Below are 21153 nucleotides of genomic sequence, written 5' to 3' on the forward strand. Positions count from 1 at the left end.
AGACACATGGCTAAATTACCATGATTCTGTAAATTCTGTGTAATTCATGTGCCTAGGGTTCAGACAGGGATTTTAATTAACAGTGAGTAGATTGTATGTCACTCATGTTCCACTTATTCAGAGTCAGAGAATTGTTACAGCAAAGAAGGAGGCCATTCAACCTATTGTTCTCGCACTATAGTCTTGAAATGTGTATCATTACCTTGTGCAAATCTCCTACTTTCGCCCCACATCCTTACCACCTAAATAATTATCCAATGCCCTCTTGAATGCTTCAATAGAACCTGCCCTACAACATTTCCAGGCAGTGTATTCTGTACCTGACCTATTTGCTGTGTGATAAGATTTTTTCTCATATCATCACACTTGACTTTAAATCTTTGCCCTCTTGATCTTGTTCACTTTACAAGTAGAAACAACTTTTCCCAATCTACTCTATCTAGCTGTCATGTTCTTGTATCAACTCTCCTTCAGCCTTATTCTCTCCAAGGGAGAACAATCCCAACCTCTTCAATTTATCCTCATAATTGAACTCCTGGAACCATTCTTGTTAATGGCTTCTGCACTCTTTCCAATGCATTTACCCATGTTTCCTATGATGTGACACCCACAACATTACTAAATATTCCAGCTGAGGTTGAACAAGTGTCTTATTTATGTTTGATGTACAGTATTCTAGCCAACACTCCTTAAAGTTACCATTGGAAGCTGGTGAAATGACGTTAAGTGAAAGGAGTGAGCACAGAACTGCAGCATATAGGTCCCAGACATGTCCCCAACACTGACAGCTTTCTGTCTCTGGTATAACTACTTGGCATAACATCCTGTTCTTTCAAGACCTCTGATTCATTAAAAGCCTTGCCACGTGGGGTCGATATTTAAAACAGCACTTATCCATCAGCTTTAATGCAGCAGCAAGCCTATTTGATGTCCGATTCAGGGCTAATGAGTTACGTGGCTTAACACTTTAGTGACATAAATCCAAAAGACAATGTTGCACTTGTTTAAGTGTAGGGAACCAGGCATGAATGCTCCCTGGCTGCATTAGAATACATGAAGTGGAAGGAGGAAGAAATTGTTTAGTTACTAATGATAGGCAGCTTTAGGCAAGTTAGGCATCTTGACAGAAAAGGGTGATGAGGATGGGAAATGCAATCCAGGTCAATCGTTCCTTTGCTTCTTTATTCTGAGTCCACCTCATTTGTAAGGATCAGTTGTGTAAAATATATTATTCAATAGATGAAGAAATATAATACAAAAAAAGAACTTGTTTGTCTGGCCTTTTCTTGATCTAATTATAGCTTGTGTTCTGCACATTGCAGTAAGCAGTGCTTAAAAGTATCACAAATAAAACTATTGCCTATTCAGTAAAGCACTTAATAGATTATGCCATCAGCAAGGTATTTTATAGGCTCCTGTTTATAAGTCAATCCAGTCTAGCTTCCTGGGGAGCATTAATACCAGTGCATTATATTTTTTCTGTTAATATTTTTATCCGAAATGTAGAAAAAGTTTGTTTATTTAGACAACTAAGAGTTAGACTAAATCTGAGTTCAGTGACCAAATTTAGTATTTTTGATCCCACGATGATATTTCCTCTGTTCTTCTGCCTTTAAAAAAAAATTTGCAGTATTAGTTATGCATTTTGTGCTGCCAAGTCCTGCATTTTTTTGTGTATTTCAGTTTTGCTCTACTTCTTCCTATTGCCTTTCAAGGCTAAATCTTCTGTTCTAAATTTGGTAATGCAACTGCTTAGGATTCCATGGAATGTCCTCACCATGCAACCTAAATTGTTAGGCTGACTAAGTGCCCCCTCTCACTGCTGACTGGCTGTCCATATAATTAATATTCCCAACGTACTTGGAGCAGCTTCTGAGTGGTGCAATCTTACATCAATTACAGTTCCCATTTCATGTTTGGTTGCTAAATCATATAAGGATTCTCTACAGTCTGGTTTGGTACTTCTCAACACCTCCTGTTAGGGAGACTTTAAAGATCGTAATTTTACTAGATAAGCTATCAGAATTACCAAATTGATCTTTCTTGGATGTATATGAATTTCATTAAAACTGCAAAGTGATATTTCAGGTGAAGATCTTAAACTAGTGTGCATAAGTTTTATTTATTTATTTTTGGTTAACAAGATACAAAAATGTCACGATTTAGAAAACAAGAATACAAAAGGCAGGTGAGCGAGGATCCAGATATTGATAATTTGTTGGCAAATTTGTCTCCGGAGGAAATGCAAGAACTTCAAATTGAGTTGGATGTCATGGACCCAAATTCCAATGTTGCTGTCGGGTTGAGACAGAGAAATCAGACAGAGAAGCAGCCCACAGGAACATATGATCGAGAGGCAATGCTCACATACTGTGAGAAAACAACTAGGAAACTGATAGAGAAAGAACTATCAATTGACGTAAGTTCATCTGTGTACATTATTTACCACCCAGGATTTGTTAACAGTTTGAGTACAATTGTTGATTTCCACATTTTCATTAATCTATAAGTTTTTTTCAATTTGTAAAACATTATTATTTTCAAGAAGCTATTCTTTATGGTCTTTATTTTCATTCCTTTACAACATTCAGATCTGAAATGATACAAGATCGTAATGCACTTTACTGTACGTGCTTGCTTGTATATGTTTGAGTAAAGCAGCTATAATTCTTAATGAAAATTGATCTAAAATTTGCAGTAATCAATTGAATATGTCTGTAATGTTTTCACTTTCCCCTCAATATTTGGCAATTATATGTAATTTCCATTTCAATAATTTCCTGAAATTAAAAAATAGAAAAAATCATTTTTGAGCAGATTCTAAGCACAGCATCAGCAAAGAAGCATCTCACAATGTTGTGTTTTTGCATGTATTATGTCACAACTAGATTCTAGTTGATTTAGGAAAATAGAATAAAATGTGTCAATCATAACTCAATGGTATTGCTCTCCTATCTGAATCAGAAGGTATGGGTTAAAGTCCCACCCCAGAGATTTGATCAAAGCAAATAAATACTTCAGCACAGTACTGACTGAGTTGTCTGAAGTTCAGTCTTGAGATGAAACTTTAAACCTAGGCCCCTCTGCCCTATCAGGTGGATATGTAGGTTATCTATTGGCACTATTTTGATGAAGAGCTGTTGTTGAGATCAAACTGAGGCAGTATTTCCCACATTACATCAGTGTCTCTACTTCTAGAACATATACCTTTTATGTGCAATGTCCTGATGGTGCAAAGGGTATTTTATATTTTTTTCATGCATATTTTAACACCACATAGATGAAAGGTTGTAAGAATGTGTGCAACAGGACTTGCAGTGAAAAGCTGGTGGTTTTGATTTATAATTTTTGATATCAGAAACAATCAAAACTGAACCATGGAATTAGCTTATAATGATTTCCTGTAGCAGCTGAAGTTTGACACCCTCAACAGAATCAATTGGAAACCACATTATTGACTCAATAAGACATTAATATAGATTTTCTCAGTTCTTTTATAGCTGCTTTGCAGGTTTGCTTTATACTTATTTGCTCAACAGCTAGTTTCTTTGCTTTTGCACTGGAAATTTTTTTCTGAAATGTAGATGTAAATTTTAAGGGCCTGCAGGTCTTTCTCAGTTTAAGCAGTCAAAGATGGCAAGGCTGTAACAGATGTGCATGCCTAAAACTCATAAGCGTAGCAAGCAATTCAGAATCAAATGAATCTCAGAACAAATAGTACAAATGGAAAAAAAGAGCATAGCCATCTCCAGAATTTAGGCTTCACTTTTATATCTCGTTTGCTCTAAAACTAAAGGAATTTGTCACCTGTACAAGCTATGAAACAGATTCCAATGATCATAAATAACACTGATTGTGCTATATCTGACTCAGAGGAATATATAGGATGTACATTATAGAAACAGGTCGTTTAGTCCATGCTGGTGTTTATTCTGGGCTCAAACCTTGTTCACTGTCTGATCATGGCAAAACAACTGGAAATGTTTCCAAACCACAACTTTTGACATCTGATGAGTACAATATTCACAAGAAAATGAAAAGAAAAATAATGCTATGTTTTACTAAAAGGGAACTGAATGCAACAGTAGGGAGGCTATGCTTCAGTCATACAAGGCATTGGTGAGACTACATCTGGAGCACTGTGTAGAGTAGTGGTCACCATATTTACAGAAGGATGTTCATGCATTGGAAGCAGTTTAGGGAAGATTTACTAGATTAATGCCTGGAATGAACAGATTGCCTTATGCGGAAAAGTTAGACAGACTTAGCCTGTATCCTCTACAGTTGAGAAGAGTCAGAGGTATCGCAACTGAAGCATATAAGATCCTGAGGGCCTTGAGTGGAAGAAAGATGAAAGAATATTTCCTTGTTGGGAGAATCTAGAACTATGGATCACAATTAAAAATAAGGTGGAGAAAGCCATTTAAATCAGAGATGAGGAAACGTTTGAGGAATTCCCTTCCTCAAAAGGCAATGGATACACAATCTTTAAATATTTTTAAGGTAGAGATATATGGATTCTTGAATGGCAAGGACTTGAAGAATTCTCAGGAATGTGCTAGCCTGTAGAGTTGAGGATAAAATAAGATCGGCCATTATCTTATCGAATGGCAGAACAGGCTCAAAGGGCCAAGTGGCCTACTCTTGTAACTTGTTTATCAGGTGTTCATATGTTGTACGTTGTTCAGTAAAAAATAATTATTATTTCACTATATTTCTAACTGACACATAAACATTACCTTAAATATTGTACCATTAAATACTTATTTTGTCAAAACACAAATGTGACATTTGCTAAGTTCGAAACAGAGCAAAATAAGATAATTCGTGACTAAGGTTGCGGTGTTGCTAATTTCTTCATATGGCAATAAATGTTTTGCCTCTACAATTCCACAACATTGAATCATGCCAACAGGTTTTGGAAAATTAAAAACTGATGAAGTTGTGACTGAGTTATACAAGTCACTGCTGAGTGAGGTGAGTAAATGGTAATTTAGTTCAAAATTGACACAAAAGTACATGTATGATAATTCTTGTTAGTAATTGAGCATTGCATAAGTTCATTGTGGGGTTGAGATTTGATTAAATTGATTTTCTTTTAGTAATTATTGAATGTTGTAGAATGCAGTTTTTTATGCAAAACAGCTTTGTGTTTGGAGCTTTATATATTTAAAGAATTTGGTGCCAGAGAATGCTTAGAGGCAACCTGAATTTCTGATGATGAAATTGAGAGTAGAGCTTGACTTTTATTCAAAGACACTGATGACACAACTTAATTCTGTTCCAGGATTACAACTTACTATATGATCCAGTTTATCCCTGGCAGTGAAAATGGAAATTACCCCCTTTGGAACTTATCTAACTTGGATTACCTTTTTTGGAAATAAAGGACCGAGTGAAAAGATCAACATTTATAAAAGCAAGTTAAGAGCTTGTAATAATTCCACTGCATCACAGAGCAAAACATATGGAATTGTTACAATTAACACAGTAGGTTCTAAAACTCATTGAAAACAACCATCTACAAAATCAGAAATTACACTTGTCAGCCCTTAAAAAGATTCTGACTGGAGCAGTGAGAGGTTTTCTAATTTTTATAGCTCAGTTGACTGGATGGCTGGTTTGTAATGCAGAATGACACCAACAGTTTGGGTTTAATTCCAGCATTGGCTGAGGTCACTATGAACATCCCATCATCTCAATCTCACCCTTCACCTCAGGCATGGTGACCCTTGGATAAAGCCACCACCAGTCCTTTCTCTCAAATAATAAGAGAGCAGTCCCTCTAAGATTATGGTGACTTTTGGTGATCAGTTGGCTGGATGGCTGCGTTACAATGCAGAGTGATGCCAACAGCACAGCTTCAATTCTCACCCCAGTAGAAGTTACCATGAATGTTGCTGCTTCTTAAACCTTCCTCTCACTTGAGGCATAGTTACCCTTGGATAAAATCACCACTGGTCATCTCTCTCTGCAGTGAGACTGCAGGATGATGGTGACTTTGCCTTTATACCTCTATCACTGATGTCAAGAATTCAAAAATTGCTACTGTGCTTGCTCAGAATTAATTATTAAAAGCTTATGCACCACTTCTGCTTGTTGAGTTGCACCAGAAGTTCTTGTTCCCTCTGTGTAAAATTTGAATGTTATCACACAATGAAGCACATATTAAGCAACAGAAAATCTCTAATCACAGTTAACTTTTTTGCCCCCTTCTTCCACACCTGAGCATGTGTATCACTCTTTCTACCTGAAGCATGCAGCATTTGCACTATTTGCGACTAACCTAGGCATGGCCAGCCCATGAACTGGCTAACGACAAAGCTCTGAACTACAGCAGCTCCTACTGATCTGACAGCATGGAGCAGTAGTAATGACTGGTAGATTTAGGGTTTATGGATTGCTGACCCAAAGCAGTAGCTAGAGGTTTCTAATACTGATATAGTCTCACTGTTCCTGAATGAAAATGTAACTTGATTTCTTTTGCTCCCTGTGACTGCAGCACAGGATACATCCAACTTTGGATCTGTAACAAAAAGTGATGCACTGGTGGTGAATATGAACTGTTAGCTATGGATAGACATATGCATGGCTGAGAATCATTAAAATTGACAGGAAGGTTAAGGGCAGCAAGATATGAGAAAGAAGTATTTTGAGGTACACGGATTAGATACTTAATTACACTGCATCTCTAATACAAAAGCCAGTTTGTAAACCTAAAACGGTCATCATTCCCTAAAGGGCTAAGCCACAATTATAGGCCCAGAATTTGATAGGCAAGACTGGAAAGGAGATCATGGATAAAGTCACTCTAAAGAGGCTGGTATCCTGTCACCAAGTACACTTTATTTACATGTGGAAAATTTTTGACACTTATCCAACTCCCTCAGAGTCAAATCTCAGAGTGAACAGAACATCTGACACTCCTGTTTATAATTGTCAGCTTGGGCTCCTTGATTGGACCAGGTAAACAGCCCCCAATCAGGGAACTCAAATTCCATGAGGCCCACCTGGCTGAGCTCTTTACAATAACTACATCCCTCCTCCTCTGAGTTTGAGGACACAGGCTAGTTCTTTATTTTGTAGCTCCTCCTGGTCAGGTTCCTCCAAATCTGTCCCTAATGCAGGCAGCATGTAATGCACAGTAACTTGCCTTTTGCGCCCAGAGCATCTCAGAAGAAATTCATTCTCCTCTTCATGCAGCAAAGGCTTCGAGGCAAAGACATTCATTGTGTCCATTTCAGATTCCGAGGCATTTTCAATGCTCACCGGGGAAGGAGAGTCTACAGGTTCTGGAACTTTCAGAAAGGCAGGGCATGTTTTGCTTCTGCACCATTTGCAAGTTTGTAGTTTCATATGGTCCTCATACTTGTTCAGGACTGTTGCACATACCCAAACTTTTTACATCACTGGACCTGACCTCATGTCGACTGTGCTTCTTACCCATGCAGGGCCATTCCTGTGGCTCCTACATCAAACTTTGTCCCCCGAAGTACACTGTCTTTCTTGCTTAGCAGAGTCTTGTGTCTAGCATTTCACCACCCCATACTGACAGCGCCCTCCCCCCTCCCCCCTCCCCCACCCAGTTCTGGGAAGATCAAATTTAACCTGGTACAGAGTCTTCTCCTCATTAATAATTCTGCTGGAGCTATCCCTGTAATTGCATGAGGGGTGGTCCTATAATCGAATTGGAACTGGGGCAGCTTGGTATCCAGTGAAGTTGTAGGCTGTTTCTTTAAGCCTGCCTTCAAAGTTTGGACTGCTCTTTCTGCCAGACCATTGGATGGTTCTTATATGATAAATACTGGTCTTTATAGGTCCAAACAGGTTTCAATTCCGGTTGTGACAGCCCTTTGGTTTCTCCCATCATTACCAGTTGTTTAAGTTTTTCCAGGATTGGATCTTTCTGTGTCTAAATTCTGATATGGTCAGCTGTGACTAGAAATATGCTCAGAATATTTAAAACCATTATGGACTCTTCCAGTGGCACTAACACTGGTAGTGTATATGCCAGAAGGGGATGGGTCAATGCATCCACGTTTCCTCCTTGGCCTCCCGGATTATGTTCCAACTTGTAATTATACACAAATAGAATTAGAGTCCACTGCTGAATACGGCCTGAAGCTATGGGTGGTACTGCCTTGTCCACTTTAAGTAGACCTAGCGGGAGTTTGTGGTCCACTTTTATTACAAATTTACACCTATAAAGATGTAAATTTGATTCCAAATATGACCGTCAAACCTTCCTTTCTATCTGGTCATATTTATACTCTGTATTAGCCAAAGTCCTGGATGAATACGCTATTGGATGTTCCTCTTCATTGGGTCACCTATGAGCTAATACTATACCAATGCCATATGGGGAGGCATCACATGTCAATACCAGATTTGGCTTGGGGCCATAGAGTTGATGCAAAAGTGCAAGGATGGAGGCCACGTTATGCCTGAACTTTCTGTAATAATTCACCAGCCCAAGGAAAGATCTAGGCTCCAGTGCAGGTGTGAGAGCCGGGGTACCTTTGATGACCTTCACTTTATTTGTCATTAGGTGTAACCCAGTCTTATCAATTCTATAGCCCATGGAGGTAAATTGGAGTACCTGGAACACACATTTATCTCTTCTAAGGTGTACACCCACCTTGGAGAAACATCTAAGGACTATGTTCACGTTCTCTGAGTGCTCTTTTTTGGTCCTCCCTGTTATTAGCATGTCAACTAGATAAATGATAACCGAGGATAGACCTTCTAATGATGTTCTCCATCATCCACTGAAAAATTGCACAAGCTGACAAGAACCCAAATGGTTGTCTCATATGGCAGAGGCAAAGGGTGTGCACCAGAAATCCAGACTGGAAAACCAAGTGGGCACTGGAGAACAGTTAGCTAATAAAAGTATGCTTGTAAAGTGGCAGCAGTACATTGAAAATGTATTTTTCAAAAAATTCAGCAATAAAATTGAACTTGAAAGTTAAACTTACCTTTAAATCAAATTAAAAGCCATTTGGATCAAAGAATTTTATAAATTACAATAAGCCATCATTCTATTTGCCAAATCAACTGTAAGGTGAAAAAATATATTCGTATATGAAAGGCATAAGATATCTTCTTGATTAAAGACCATGATTTCTGAATTTGTCAAGAGCAAATATATTATATCTAATCGGCTTTTAGAGATCCTAGCTGTCTGAAGCTCAACAAAACAAGCAGTTTGAACACATCCATATCCCTTAGTCAGTACAGCAATTTTCTGTTGTGAATGATCCTTATCAGATGCCTGAACTGCCTGACAATATCTTGCTAATGTAGATGCTAAGGTATGGAGAACACATAGAAGGATTTGTTCATCCAAAAAACACAACATTTAATCTAAAACAGTGATTCAATACAACCTAGATTTACAACTTAAATTTATTCTTGTGATTTGGTTGTGTATTATGTATCATCATAGTAATTATTTTTATAGATATGCAAATATATGGATTTACTCTCAGCAGAGCTGCTCTACATTTTATCATTGTTCTGGACCAGACCAACCCCCTCAAAATATATTAAGAAGATAACCAACACCCTAATTTTTCCTTATTTTAAAGCCAAGGTGTTGTATTCCACACATAATTTGATTGGACAAACTACCAATTTTGAAGCAAAATACACTGTATTCATACATGATAATTAGAATACAACAAAAGCAAGAATTGAGATAATTTAACTCTATTAGAAATATTAACAGGATAAAACCCAAGGCCTCACAAGCTGTTTATTGGCTTTGGAGCAGATTGCTTGGCACCTCTGTCTCAAAATTTTGTCATTCAAGAGGACAAAATATTCCTATTAAAGCTACAGTATCGTCACACTATTCACAACTATCATTAACAGCTTTTTTTGCATATATGTCTCTGCTTTGCTACCACTATAACTCCTTTTGTCTCTGGCTCTGGCACCCTTCTCCATCTGTTCCACTCACTCCTTCAGCAAACATAACAACTCCGTAAAAACCTTTATTTTCCAGTCACATTCAGTTTCAAAGAAGAGTCATTGGATGCAAAATATAATCTCAGTTTTTCTCTCCTCAGATGCTCCCAGACCAGCTGAGTTTCTCCAGCACTTTCTCTTTTGATTCTCCAACCTCCCCCTCCCTCCAGCCAAATCCATGACACCTCAACTTCTCAACCCAACTCCTCCCCAACATGACATGACAAACCACCAACTTTCCAACACCACCTGACACCTCAACCACACTGAACCAACATGGCTGTCTGTGCACCACCACAATCCCACGCTGACTCAATGACTCCCTTCACTGACTCAATCTGGCTACTCCCCACCACAACAATCCCTTGACCCATTAACTTCCACAAACCTGCTCACTTACCTACCTCATCTACCTACCACACGATCCCACTGACACGCTACCCAGCTTCCAGCCTATCCACTTGCCAACCTATCTATTTACCTTACCCACTTTATCCACTGGGCCAATGAGCCGAGGAGTTTATCCAGTAGTTGAAGTTTAATTTAGACAAATGTGAGGTGTTGCATTTTGGTAAGGTAAACCAGGCAGGACTTATACATTTTATGGCAAGGTCCTGGGGAGTGTTACTAAACAATGAGATCTAGGGATGCAGCTGCATAGCTCCTTCAAAGTGGAGTCACAGGTAGACAGGGTGGTCAAGAAGGCATTTGGAACGCTTGCCTTCATTAGTCAATGCATTGAGTATAAGAATTGGGATGTCATGATAAGCTGTACAGGACACTGGTAAATCCACTTTTGAAATACTGCATGCAATTCTGGTCTGCCTGCTATAGGGAAGGCATTGTTAAACTTGAAAGAGTTCAGAAAAGATTTACAAGGATGTTTCTTGGATTGGAGGGCATGAGCTATACAGAGGAGGAAGTGCTGGATGTCTTGAAATACATAAAAGAGGATAAATCCCAAGAATTTGATCAGGTGTACCCTAGATCTCTGTGGGAAGCAATGGAAGTGATTGCTGGGCCCATTACTGAGTTATTTGTATCATTGATAGTCACAGGTGAGGTGCCGGAAGACTGGAGGCTGGCTAACGTGGTGCCACTATTTAAGAAGGGTGGTAAGGACAAGACCAGGGAACTATAGACCAGTGAGCCTGACATCGGTGGTGGACAAGTTGTTGGAGGGGATCCTGAGGGACAGGATATACGTGTATTTGGAAAGGCAAGGACTGATTAAGGATAGTCAACATGGCTTTGTGCATGGGAAATCATGTCACACAAAATTGATTGAGTTTTTTGAAGAAGTAACAAAGAGGATTGATGAGGGCAGAGCGGTAGATGTGATCTATATGAACTTCAGTAAGGTGTCCAACAAGGTTGCCCATGGGAGACTGGTTAGCAAGATTAGATCTCACAGAATACAGGGAGAACTAGCCATTTGGATTCAGAACTGACTCAAAGGTAGAAGACAGAGGGTGGTGGTGGAGGGTTGCCTTTCGGATTGGAGGCCTGTGACCAGTGGAGTTTGCAAGGTTTGTGAAGGTTTGTAGCTCAGGTTGAGGTTTAGGGTGTAGGTTTGCTTGCTGAGTGTAGGTCAGCGTCTGGATATCAAACCTACAGCTCAGCAAGCAAACCTACACCCTAAACCAGTGGAGTGTCACAGGGATCGGTGCTGCGTGCACTACTTATCATCATTTGTGTAAATGATTTGGATGTGAGCAGTAGAGGTATAGTTAGTAAATTTGCAGATGACACCAAAATTGGAGGTGTAGTGGACAGCGAAGAAAGTTACCTCAGATTACAACGGGATCTTAATCAGATGGGCCAATGGACTGAGAAGTGGCAGATGGAGTTTAATTTAGATAAATGTGAGGTGCTGCATTTTGGGAAAGCAAATCTTAGCAGAACTTATACACTTAATGGTAAGATCCTAGGGAATGTTGCTGAACAGAGAGACTTTAGAGTGCAGGTTCATAGCTCCTTGAAAGTGAAGTTGCAGGTAGATATGATAGTGAAGATGGCGTTTGGTATGCTTTCCTTTATTGGTCAGAGTATTGAGTACAGGAGTTGAGAGGTCATGTTGCGGCTGTGCTGGACATTGGTTAGGCCACTGTTGGAATGTTGCGTGCAATTCTGGTCTCCTTCCTATCGGAAAGATGTTGTGAAATTTGAAAGGGTTCAGAAAAGATTTACAAGGATGTTGTCAGGGTTGGAGGATTTGAACTATAGGGAGAGGTTGAATAGGCTGGGGCTGTTTTCCCTGGAGCATCTGGGGCTAAAGGGTGACCTTATAGAGGTTTATAAAAATCATGAGGTATATATGGATAGGATAAATAGACAAAGTCTTTTCCCTGGGGTGTGGGAGTCCAGAACTAAAGGGCATAGGTTTAGGATGAGAGGGGAAATATATAAAAGAGACCTACGGGGCAACCTCTTCATGCAGAGGGTGATACGTGTATGGAATGAGCCGCCAGAGGAAGTGGTGGAGACTAGTACAATTTCAACATTTAAAAGACACCTGGATGGATAGATGAATAGGAAGGGTTTGGAGGAATATGGGCCGGGTGCTGGCAGGTGGGACTAGATTGGGTTGGGATATCTGGTCAGCATGGACAAGTTGGACTGAAGGGTCTGTTTCCAAGCTGTACGTCTCTATGACTCTATGACTCTAACAGGCTGAAAGGGTCTTTTTTCCCTGGAATGTCAGATGCTGAGGGGTGACCTTATAGATGTTTATAAAATCACAAGGGGCATGCTTAGGGTGAATAGCCAAGGTCTATTTCTCCAGGATAAGGGAATCCAAAACTAGAGGGCATAGTTTTAAGGTGAGAGGAGAAGGTTTTAAAAGGCATCTGAGGCACAACATTTTGAAGCAGGGGGTGGTGCATGTATGGAATGAGCTGCTAGAGGAAGTGGTGGAAGCTGGTACAATTACAACATTTAAAAGGTATCTGGATGGATACATGAATAGGAAGAGACTAGAGAGAAATGGGCCAAATGCTGGTAAATGGAACTAGATCAATTTAGGATATCTGGTCAGCATGGATGAGTTGGACAAATGGGTCTGCTTCTTTGCTGTATAACTCTATGATTCTACCAGAATACAGGAACTGGAACCACAGCACAAGTAAAGCATATTTCCCACACTCCTCCCTTTTCCTCAAATAATCCAGTGCTACAAGAAAGCAATTCTATTGAATGTCTGCTCCACATTTCTGAAGGATCTGGCTACAGAAGACCAGACCACTAATATGGAGCTCAGTTGTGATTCAGAAACTTAGGAATAGCAATCCAATAATGGTTGCCATTTTGTTAAATATCTAACCATTGTTCTGAAACATTTATTCCTCATCTCTGGCAGGTGGGCGTGGGTCAAAACATTGTGACAGCTCATTTCAACTCAAAATGTTTGGAGATGGCAGGGTTTGAGCCAGAATCATCATGTTTTTTTTTCTTTTAAGTTATGTCAATAATTGGATTAGGAGAAAGTGAGGACTGTAGATGCTGTAGTATCAGAGTTGAGAGTGTGATGCTGGAAAAGCACAGCAGGTCAGGCAACATCTGAGGAGCAGGAGAATCAACGTTACGGGCAAAAGTCCTTCACTGGCTCACAAGCCGCATTCCTGATGAAGGGCTTATGCTCAAAACATCGATTCTCCTGCTCCTCAGATGCTGCCTGACCTGCTGTGCTATTCCAGTACGACACTCTCGACTGTAATTGAATTAGTGCAGAGCTTCTTATGAACACTTGGGAAAACACATTCATTGGTCAAGGTTAGAAGAGCTAACTGTCTGTAATGACTAACAGAAAAAAAAATCATTGAATAAAGAAAACACTTGCTTTTGGGGTCACAAATTTTTTACAGAAGTAATCTCGACAATCCCAAGATCCATTCAAACAAACCATATGGAGTTTGCATACTCCATAAAGATCGACAGTCTCAAGCTGAAGTACAGCTGGATGAAGTACATTGTAGAGTTCATGAAACGCACTCTGTCATTAACCTGCCATCCTAATTAGGAAAAGCTTCAGGCCACTGGTTTAAACAAATCCACTGATGGAATGCAGCCAAATTTTGTTGGATGGGATATTGTTTATAATAGCCAGTGTAGATGCCTCAACTGCAAACCAAAATCCTTCTTACAGTCTGTCAAATAGCCCGTGACTTACTCCATTTCAAAAATCTACATTGGATGTTAGTGAGATTAAAAACAGCAGTAAATCTGCTGAAAGCACATAATTCAGGCTATATTTCAGAGCAGCGCTAAGGATATGATGTGTGAGTGAAGATGTTATCTTTTGAATGAGATATTGAATAAGATTGGTTTTTCCAGCTCAAGTGGACATAAACGATCCCATGGCACTATTAAGCAAAGACTCGACTTCTGTAGAACATTCAGTAAAACAAGCTAAATCAGCGTCAGAGCTTCTAGCTATTTTTTCAATCATTGTTAGTGCTGTTTACAATTTGACTGCCTTCACTCCAAACAACAATGATCACACTTTTAACTGAAGATTTCACAAAAACAAATCTTATCCCCATTTTGTAGTTCATCCTCACTCCAATTCTCAAGCAAATATCTGTTCTATTTTCATTCTCTGCCTCCACATTCCATCATTCCCATGATTGTCAGTGGTCGAGGTACATTATAAAATGTGATGTTGCCATATATGTTGAAGACAATCATTCATGTGAAACTGCTGTGTGGTTAAAAATGCAGATTGTAAATTCTTCCAAGGCATGTTGCCGTTGAAGTTTTGAGTTATTTTAGTTCAGACTGATAACACCAATTAACTGGTACTGGATTCAGGACAAAGGGGTCTGAATAAAAAAAACCCAAATAAATAAGACTCGACTTTGATTGGTAAAGTTGAGGACAAAGGTGAGTTCAATAGTTAAATAGTAAGTTTTCTGAGACAATGATCATTGGTGACCCAGGGTATGTCAAGTATAGGATTATAGTTTGTAGAAGTAGATTGAGATCTGATAAGGGCTAGACTTGGATTTGTTTAGTTATAAAGTGTGTCAGGAGGATTTTGATTAAAGATAGAAGAATATACATTATAATTTGTATGCTTACCACATTTGAGGAAGGAAGTCTTAGAACCTAAGATTCACACTGAAACCATGGAAACAGTTCAGATAAAATTACCCTCAAGAATATATATTGCACTATTATACAGTACATTGTTAATCTTATAATAAATTAAATGTTTAGTTTTTTGATGAAAGTTCACATGTGGTTCAATTACATGAGATTTATGCAATTATATTGTTACTTCATATTATTGTTTATTAATTGCTACATGACACAGGAACTTATTTGAGTGATTTTCCCCATCTCTCCTTAAAATGTCAATTTTTAGCTGTGCGTTTATGAAATGATGGAGAATCTCTGGTAACTACGTTCAGCTAGGCACTAAGTATCCAAATGCAGGCTGTTTCAGTGCATGACTGAGAATAACTCTATAACCTGAGAATAACCTGATGGTCACGCAATTAAACTTACAGCAGGTACTGCTGGGCTGTCATCAGCGAGTTGGTCAATTCTCTTCTTTCTGACCCAAAGCATTGAGTCCATGTGTAGGACTCCTCATGAAACCAATCCAGAGACTAAATTGTATTCTTGGGCTTCCTACCTAAATCACTTGGAGGATTTAATCATGGTAATATTTAAGTAAAGCAAATCACAAAGAGATGGAAAGCTGAGTAGAAATCATTGCAACAAGGGAATTTGTAGACAAATTTGAATTTATTGAAAATAAAACAAGCATTATTACTTCAATCTGAATCATTAAAGATAAGAAAATCAATTTGAACTTGAACTGGAGTAAAGATCCTGAAAAATTATTTCATGTTCCTTACAGTAAAAAAACGATAATATTTAGTTCCATACATTTATAAAAGCTCCCCATGTTGATATCAAATGAGCAATCTGTGAAAAAATCAGTTGAGTGCATTGAGAAGATTTCTGATCAAGTACAGCAGCTGGAAAATTCTGTGCAACAGCTGAAACAAATCTTTAGACATTAGTCAATGATAGATAAAAGTCTGTCTGCTCTTTTCAAGGATATTGATTCACTTAAGGAAAAGCATCAATTTAAAGCATCAAAGAATAGCATAGCACAATCTATCATTGTCATGTCAGTGTTATGACACACATTCAGCTTGCAAACTACCATGAGCATGTTACTTTATTCTCCTATCATCAGGAACGGCAAAGGATTTGATGACTAAAAATAAAATACCTCAAAAAAAGGAGCAGCTCTTACAGTCACAATTTTTCCCTATCCTTCATTGTGGATTGAGCTATAGGGAGAGGCTGAATAGGCTGGGGCTGTTTTTCCTGGAACATCAGAGGCTGAGGTATGACCTTATAGAGGTTTATAAAATCATGAGGGGCATGGATGAGGTAAATAGACAAGGTCTTTTCTCTGAGGTTGGGGGAATCCAGAACTAGAGGGCCTGGGTTTAGGGTGAGAGGGGAAAAATTTAGAAGGGACCTAAGGGGCAATGTTTTCATGCAGAGGGTAGTGCGTGTATGGAATGAGCTGCCAGAGGAAGTGGTGGAGGCTGGTACAATTACAACATTTAAAAGGCATCTGGATGAGTAAATGAATATGAAGTGTTTAGAGGGATATGGGGCCAAGTGCTAGCAAATAGGACTAGATTAGGTTAGGATATCTGGTCGGCATGGATGAGATGGACCGAAGGGTCTATTTCCGTGCTGTACAATTCTATGGCTCTATGACTAGTGTCACTGTTAATGTTAAATCACACAATGAGAAAGATAATGTCGAAGATGAAGTATTAGCTGTATATATTAAAAAGAGAAAAATTTAGTAATCATACACATGACATAGAAAAGTAGATCTCCACATTTCCCACATTGAAATCACAGGATATCTAACATACAACATCTGAATGAGCTATGACCCCAAATTAGATATCTAAATGTATGTTATAGCCTGGCTAGGAACTGGTAACTTTTATATTTAAAGTAGGCCCAGTGTGAGATCCAGGGACTTATTAAAAAGGATTTCATAGTTTTGACAAACAGGGTAGTCTTTACAGTATAACGTACATACACCTTATATTATAACATCCAGAATTAACCTGAAGTCATGTGGATAAAAATCGGCCTGAACACGGGGGAGGGTCCGCCCGTGAAGGCGAGACAGTCGGCAGAAATGCCGGGTCAAATCCAGCTGAGCTAGCCGGCTTAGAAGTCTCAAAGTCGGTATGAGCAGTCACATTCAATGCCACCCCAATTTGGACTACTTCCCACCGTTAAAAATGCATGAAATTCGGCCTCCAATAGCAAATGCAGTGAGGATAGAGCCAATCACAATGTGAGTTGAGAAACCTTAAGACTTTACAAGGAATTCTAATTTCTTCTCTTTCAAAGACCTAGTTTTCGATTACTCTCAAAAGCCATTTTCCATGTCAATCTTAACAACTGCTTCTGTCACCCTCCTTTCCTGGGACTATTTGCCCCTGGATTCTTGAAAATACATTCCAGCAGCTACACTCAGTCACAGCTTCAACTTTTTTGCAGTCAGTGATCTTCCCAAAGCTAATACTGTCCTGGATTTATTCCTGAGTTCTAATCTTGCTCAGCTGCATCAATTTCTTTTGCAATGTCAACACTCATTTCCTGCCGCACAGAACGAATAGTGACATACGGCTCATTCTGAGCCCCAACTCTGACATTTAGCTGCCTACTGACTTCTACAACTCATCCTGAGGTTTGACTATATGAAGTTATCCAACTGTTCTTGAATTCTAACTGAGCCCTAGATTGCAAAGAACCAGTGTAGTTCAGTAGCCTTCTTGGCATTCAGCTAAACTGATCTTTTCTGCATGGTCTGCCTCTATTATTCTGTGTCTTCCAACACAAAGTAAGTGTGATCTTTGAGCTACTCTGCATTGGCCCCTGAAATGTTTTGAGTGATCTATTGAAGTCATTGCACCAAACCCCATTTCTGTTTTTAAAGCAGAATTGAATGTAACTAATGCATTTTGGAAGACATTTGTTCCCTAATTCACTGAATACTTATATTTACAGTACAAAATGGGCACAACAAGAAGGATTTAATTACAGAAACAAAGCATAATTACTATTAATCAATAAAAAATATTGTTAATTTCACCTCATCACTAAGTAATTACTGCAAGGAAATTGAAGATTTGCCATTCCATTTGTGCTATCATAGAAAGGGGAACCAGCAGTTTCATTGTAATCCTGGCTAGGCAACTGGGAGACATTACACTTCAAGATAATTATTTTATAGATACGGAGTCAATTCAATAATGTTTCTAGTGACAATGAAGCTTTCAGCTAACGTCAATAAAGGATCTATGATGCCAGTTTGTCAAAAGTTTCTTGATGGGGCACTTCTTAGGTGGCAGAAGACAATGGCAAAAAATGATTGTCAGAAGCTAGTAAACACACCAGGATCAAACACAGTAAGCTTACCAGTACCTGGATGAGCAGATTTTGGCTTTACATTTCTTTTGTCTTTTATCTTCCCTAAATAATCATTCCTTAGGAACTTCTACTCATTGTTAACTGTGTTACAGTAACTGAAACCCATATTCAATGTTATTGAATAATATTGAAGAGATTGTATATGTGGTCTATCAGGTAGGTAAAAACAATGACTGCAGATGCTGGAAATCAGATTCTGGATTAGTGGTGCTGGAAGAGCACAGCAGTTCAGGCAGCATCCAAGGAGCTTCGAAATCGATGTTTCGGGCAAAAGCCCTTCATCAGGAATAAAGGCAGTGAGCCTGAAGCGTGGAGAGATAAGCTAGAGGAGGGTAGGGGTGGGGAGAAAGTAGCATAGAGTACAATGGGTGAGTGGGGGAGGGGATGAAGGTGATAGGTCAGGGAGGAGAGGGTGGAGTGGATAGGTGGAAAAGGAGATAGGCAGGTAGGTCAAGTCCGGACAAGCCATGGGGACAGTGCTGAGCTGGAAGTTTAGAACTAGGGTGAGGTGGGGGAAGGGGAAATGAAGAACCTGTTGAAGTCCACATTGATGCCCTGAGGTTGAAGTGTTCTGAGGTGGAAGATGAGGCATTCTACCTCCAGGCGTCTGGTGGTGAGGGAGCGGCGGTGAAGGAGGCCCAGGACCTCCATGTCCTTGGCAGAGTGGGAGGGGGAGTTGAAATGTTGGGCCACGGGGCGGTGTGGTTAATTGGTGCGGGTGTCCCAGAGATGTTCCCTAAAGCGCTCTGCTAGGAGGCGCCCAGTCTCCCCTATGTAGAGGAGACCGCATTGGGAGCAACGGATATAATAAATAATATTAGTGGATGTGCAAGTAAAACTTTGATGGATGTGGAAGGCTCCTTTAGGGTCTTGGATAGAGGTGAGGGATAGAGGATAGAGGATAGAGGTGAGGGAGGAGGTGTGGGCGCAGGTTTTGCAGTTCCTGCGGTGGCAGGGGAAAGTGCCAGGATGGGAGGGTGGGTTGTAGGGGGGGCGTGGACCTGACCAGGTAGTCACGGAGGGAACGGTCTTTGCAGAAGGTGGAAAGGGGTGGGGAGGGAAATATATCCCTGGTGGTGTGGTCTGTTTGGAGGTGGCAGAAATGTCAGCTGATGATTTGGTTTATGTGAAGGTTGGTAGGGTGGAAGGTGAGCACCAGGGGCGTTCTGTCCTTGTTATGGTTGGAGGGGTGGGGTCTGAGGGCAGAGGTGCGGGATGTAGACGAGATGCGTTGGAGGGCATCTTTAACCACGTGAGAAGGGAAATTGTGGTCTCTAAAGAAGGAGGCCATCTGGTGTGTTCTGTGGTGGAACTGGTCCTCCTGGGAGCAGATCCAGTGGAGGCAGAGGAATTGGGAATACGGGATGGCATTTTTGCAAGAGGGAAGGTAGGAAGAGGTGTAATCCAGGTAGCTGCGGGAGTCGGTGGGTTTGTAAAAAATGTCAGTGTCGAGTCAGTTGTCATTAATGGAGATGGAGAGGTCCAGGAAGGGGAGGGAGGTGTCAGAGATGGTCCAGGTAAATTTAAGGTCAGGATGGAATGTGTTGGTGAAGTTGATGAATTGCTCAACCTCCTCGCAGGAGCATGAGGTGACGCCAATGCAGTCATCAATGTAGTGGAGGAAGAGGTGGGGAGTGGTGCCATGTAATTACGGAAGATCAACTGCTCTGCGTAGCCAACAAAGAGACAGGCATAGCTGGGGCCCATACGTGTGCCCATGGCTACCCCTTTGGTCTGGAGGTAGCGGGAGGATTCAAAGGAGAAATTGTTAAGGGTGAGGACCAGTTCGGCCAAACGAATGAGAGGGTCAGTGGAAGGGTACTGTTGGGGACGTCTGGAGAGGAAAAAAACGGAGGGCTTGGAGGCCCTGGTCATGGCGGATGGAGGTGTAGAGGGATTGGATATCCATGGTGAAGATGCGGCATTGGGGTCCGGGGAAACGGAAGTCTTGGAGTAGGTGGAGGGCGTGGGTGGTGTCTCGAACGTAAGTGGGGAGTTCCTGGACTAGGGGGGATAGGACAGTGTCGAGGTAGGTAGAGATGAGTTCAGTGGGGCAGGAGCATGCTGAGACAATGGTGGTCTATCAGACATTGAGAACTCTAATATTAGTAGTACTGTATAAGAGTACTTAAACTGCAAGGGTCTTTTGTGATAACCAATGCCAATCCAATTCAGCAGACTTTAGATACTAATTTTCTGGAACTTGTAAAATATGTTTGCTCACATCTCCTTAAAATGAGTTGGGGAAATTGGCTGTCAGAACAGAAAGCAAATGTTTACTACTTTCACTTTAAGGATTCAATCCAAATTGTTACTCACCCTCCAAAACATCCAAGCTGAATTATTACTCAGTATTAATGACTGTCTAAGTTGGTCTGTAAGTACCAAGTAAAATCCAGGGAAATATGTGAATTATATGTTCTGTATGTTTCCAGACCTCTACTTGTCTCTAAGATTGCATTCCAGTATTTCTTGCTTTTATCTTTAAAAATGAACTTGTGACTTTATGTGCACCACTCTCCATTTGAAGATTCTTAGATACAGTATATAGCTTTGATCCTCAGGTCTAGACTGATCATGCTTAGACTAGGAACTGATAATAGATTAACCATATATCAGCATTATAATATTGAACATCTTGAGTTGACTTGCTCTAAGACTTTCATTTCCGTTTCAGGCAAAAATGTAAAA

At 40.1% G+C, this 21153-nt stretch overlaps 1 protein-coding gene across 1 annotated transcript in view; it reads left to right on the top strand.

Moving 5' to 3' along the window:
• The first annotated feature begins 1949 nt into the window (after positions 1-1949).
• LOC140467286 (leiomodin-1-like) overlaps positions 1950-21153 on the top strand; it is a 36702-nt gene continuing 17498 nt past the window's right edge. Inside the window, exon 1 of the mRNA XM_072563544.1 lies at positions 1950-2419. Coding sequence (XP_072419645.1) covers positions 2153-2419 — 267 coding nt within the window. The 5' untranslated portion in view covers positions 1950-2152. The remainder of the gene's footprint in view (positions 2420-21153) is intronic.

This window comes from Chiloscyllium punctatum, chromosome 45 (assembly GCF_047496795.1).
Source record: "Chiloscyllium punctatum isolate Juve2018m chromosome 45, sChiPun1.3, whole genome shotgun sequence".
Taxonomy (NCBI): domain Eukaryota; kingdom Metazoa; phylum Chordata; class Chondrichthyes; order Orectolobiformes; family Hemiscylliidae; genus Chiloscyllium; species Chiloscyllium punctatum.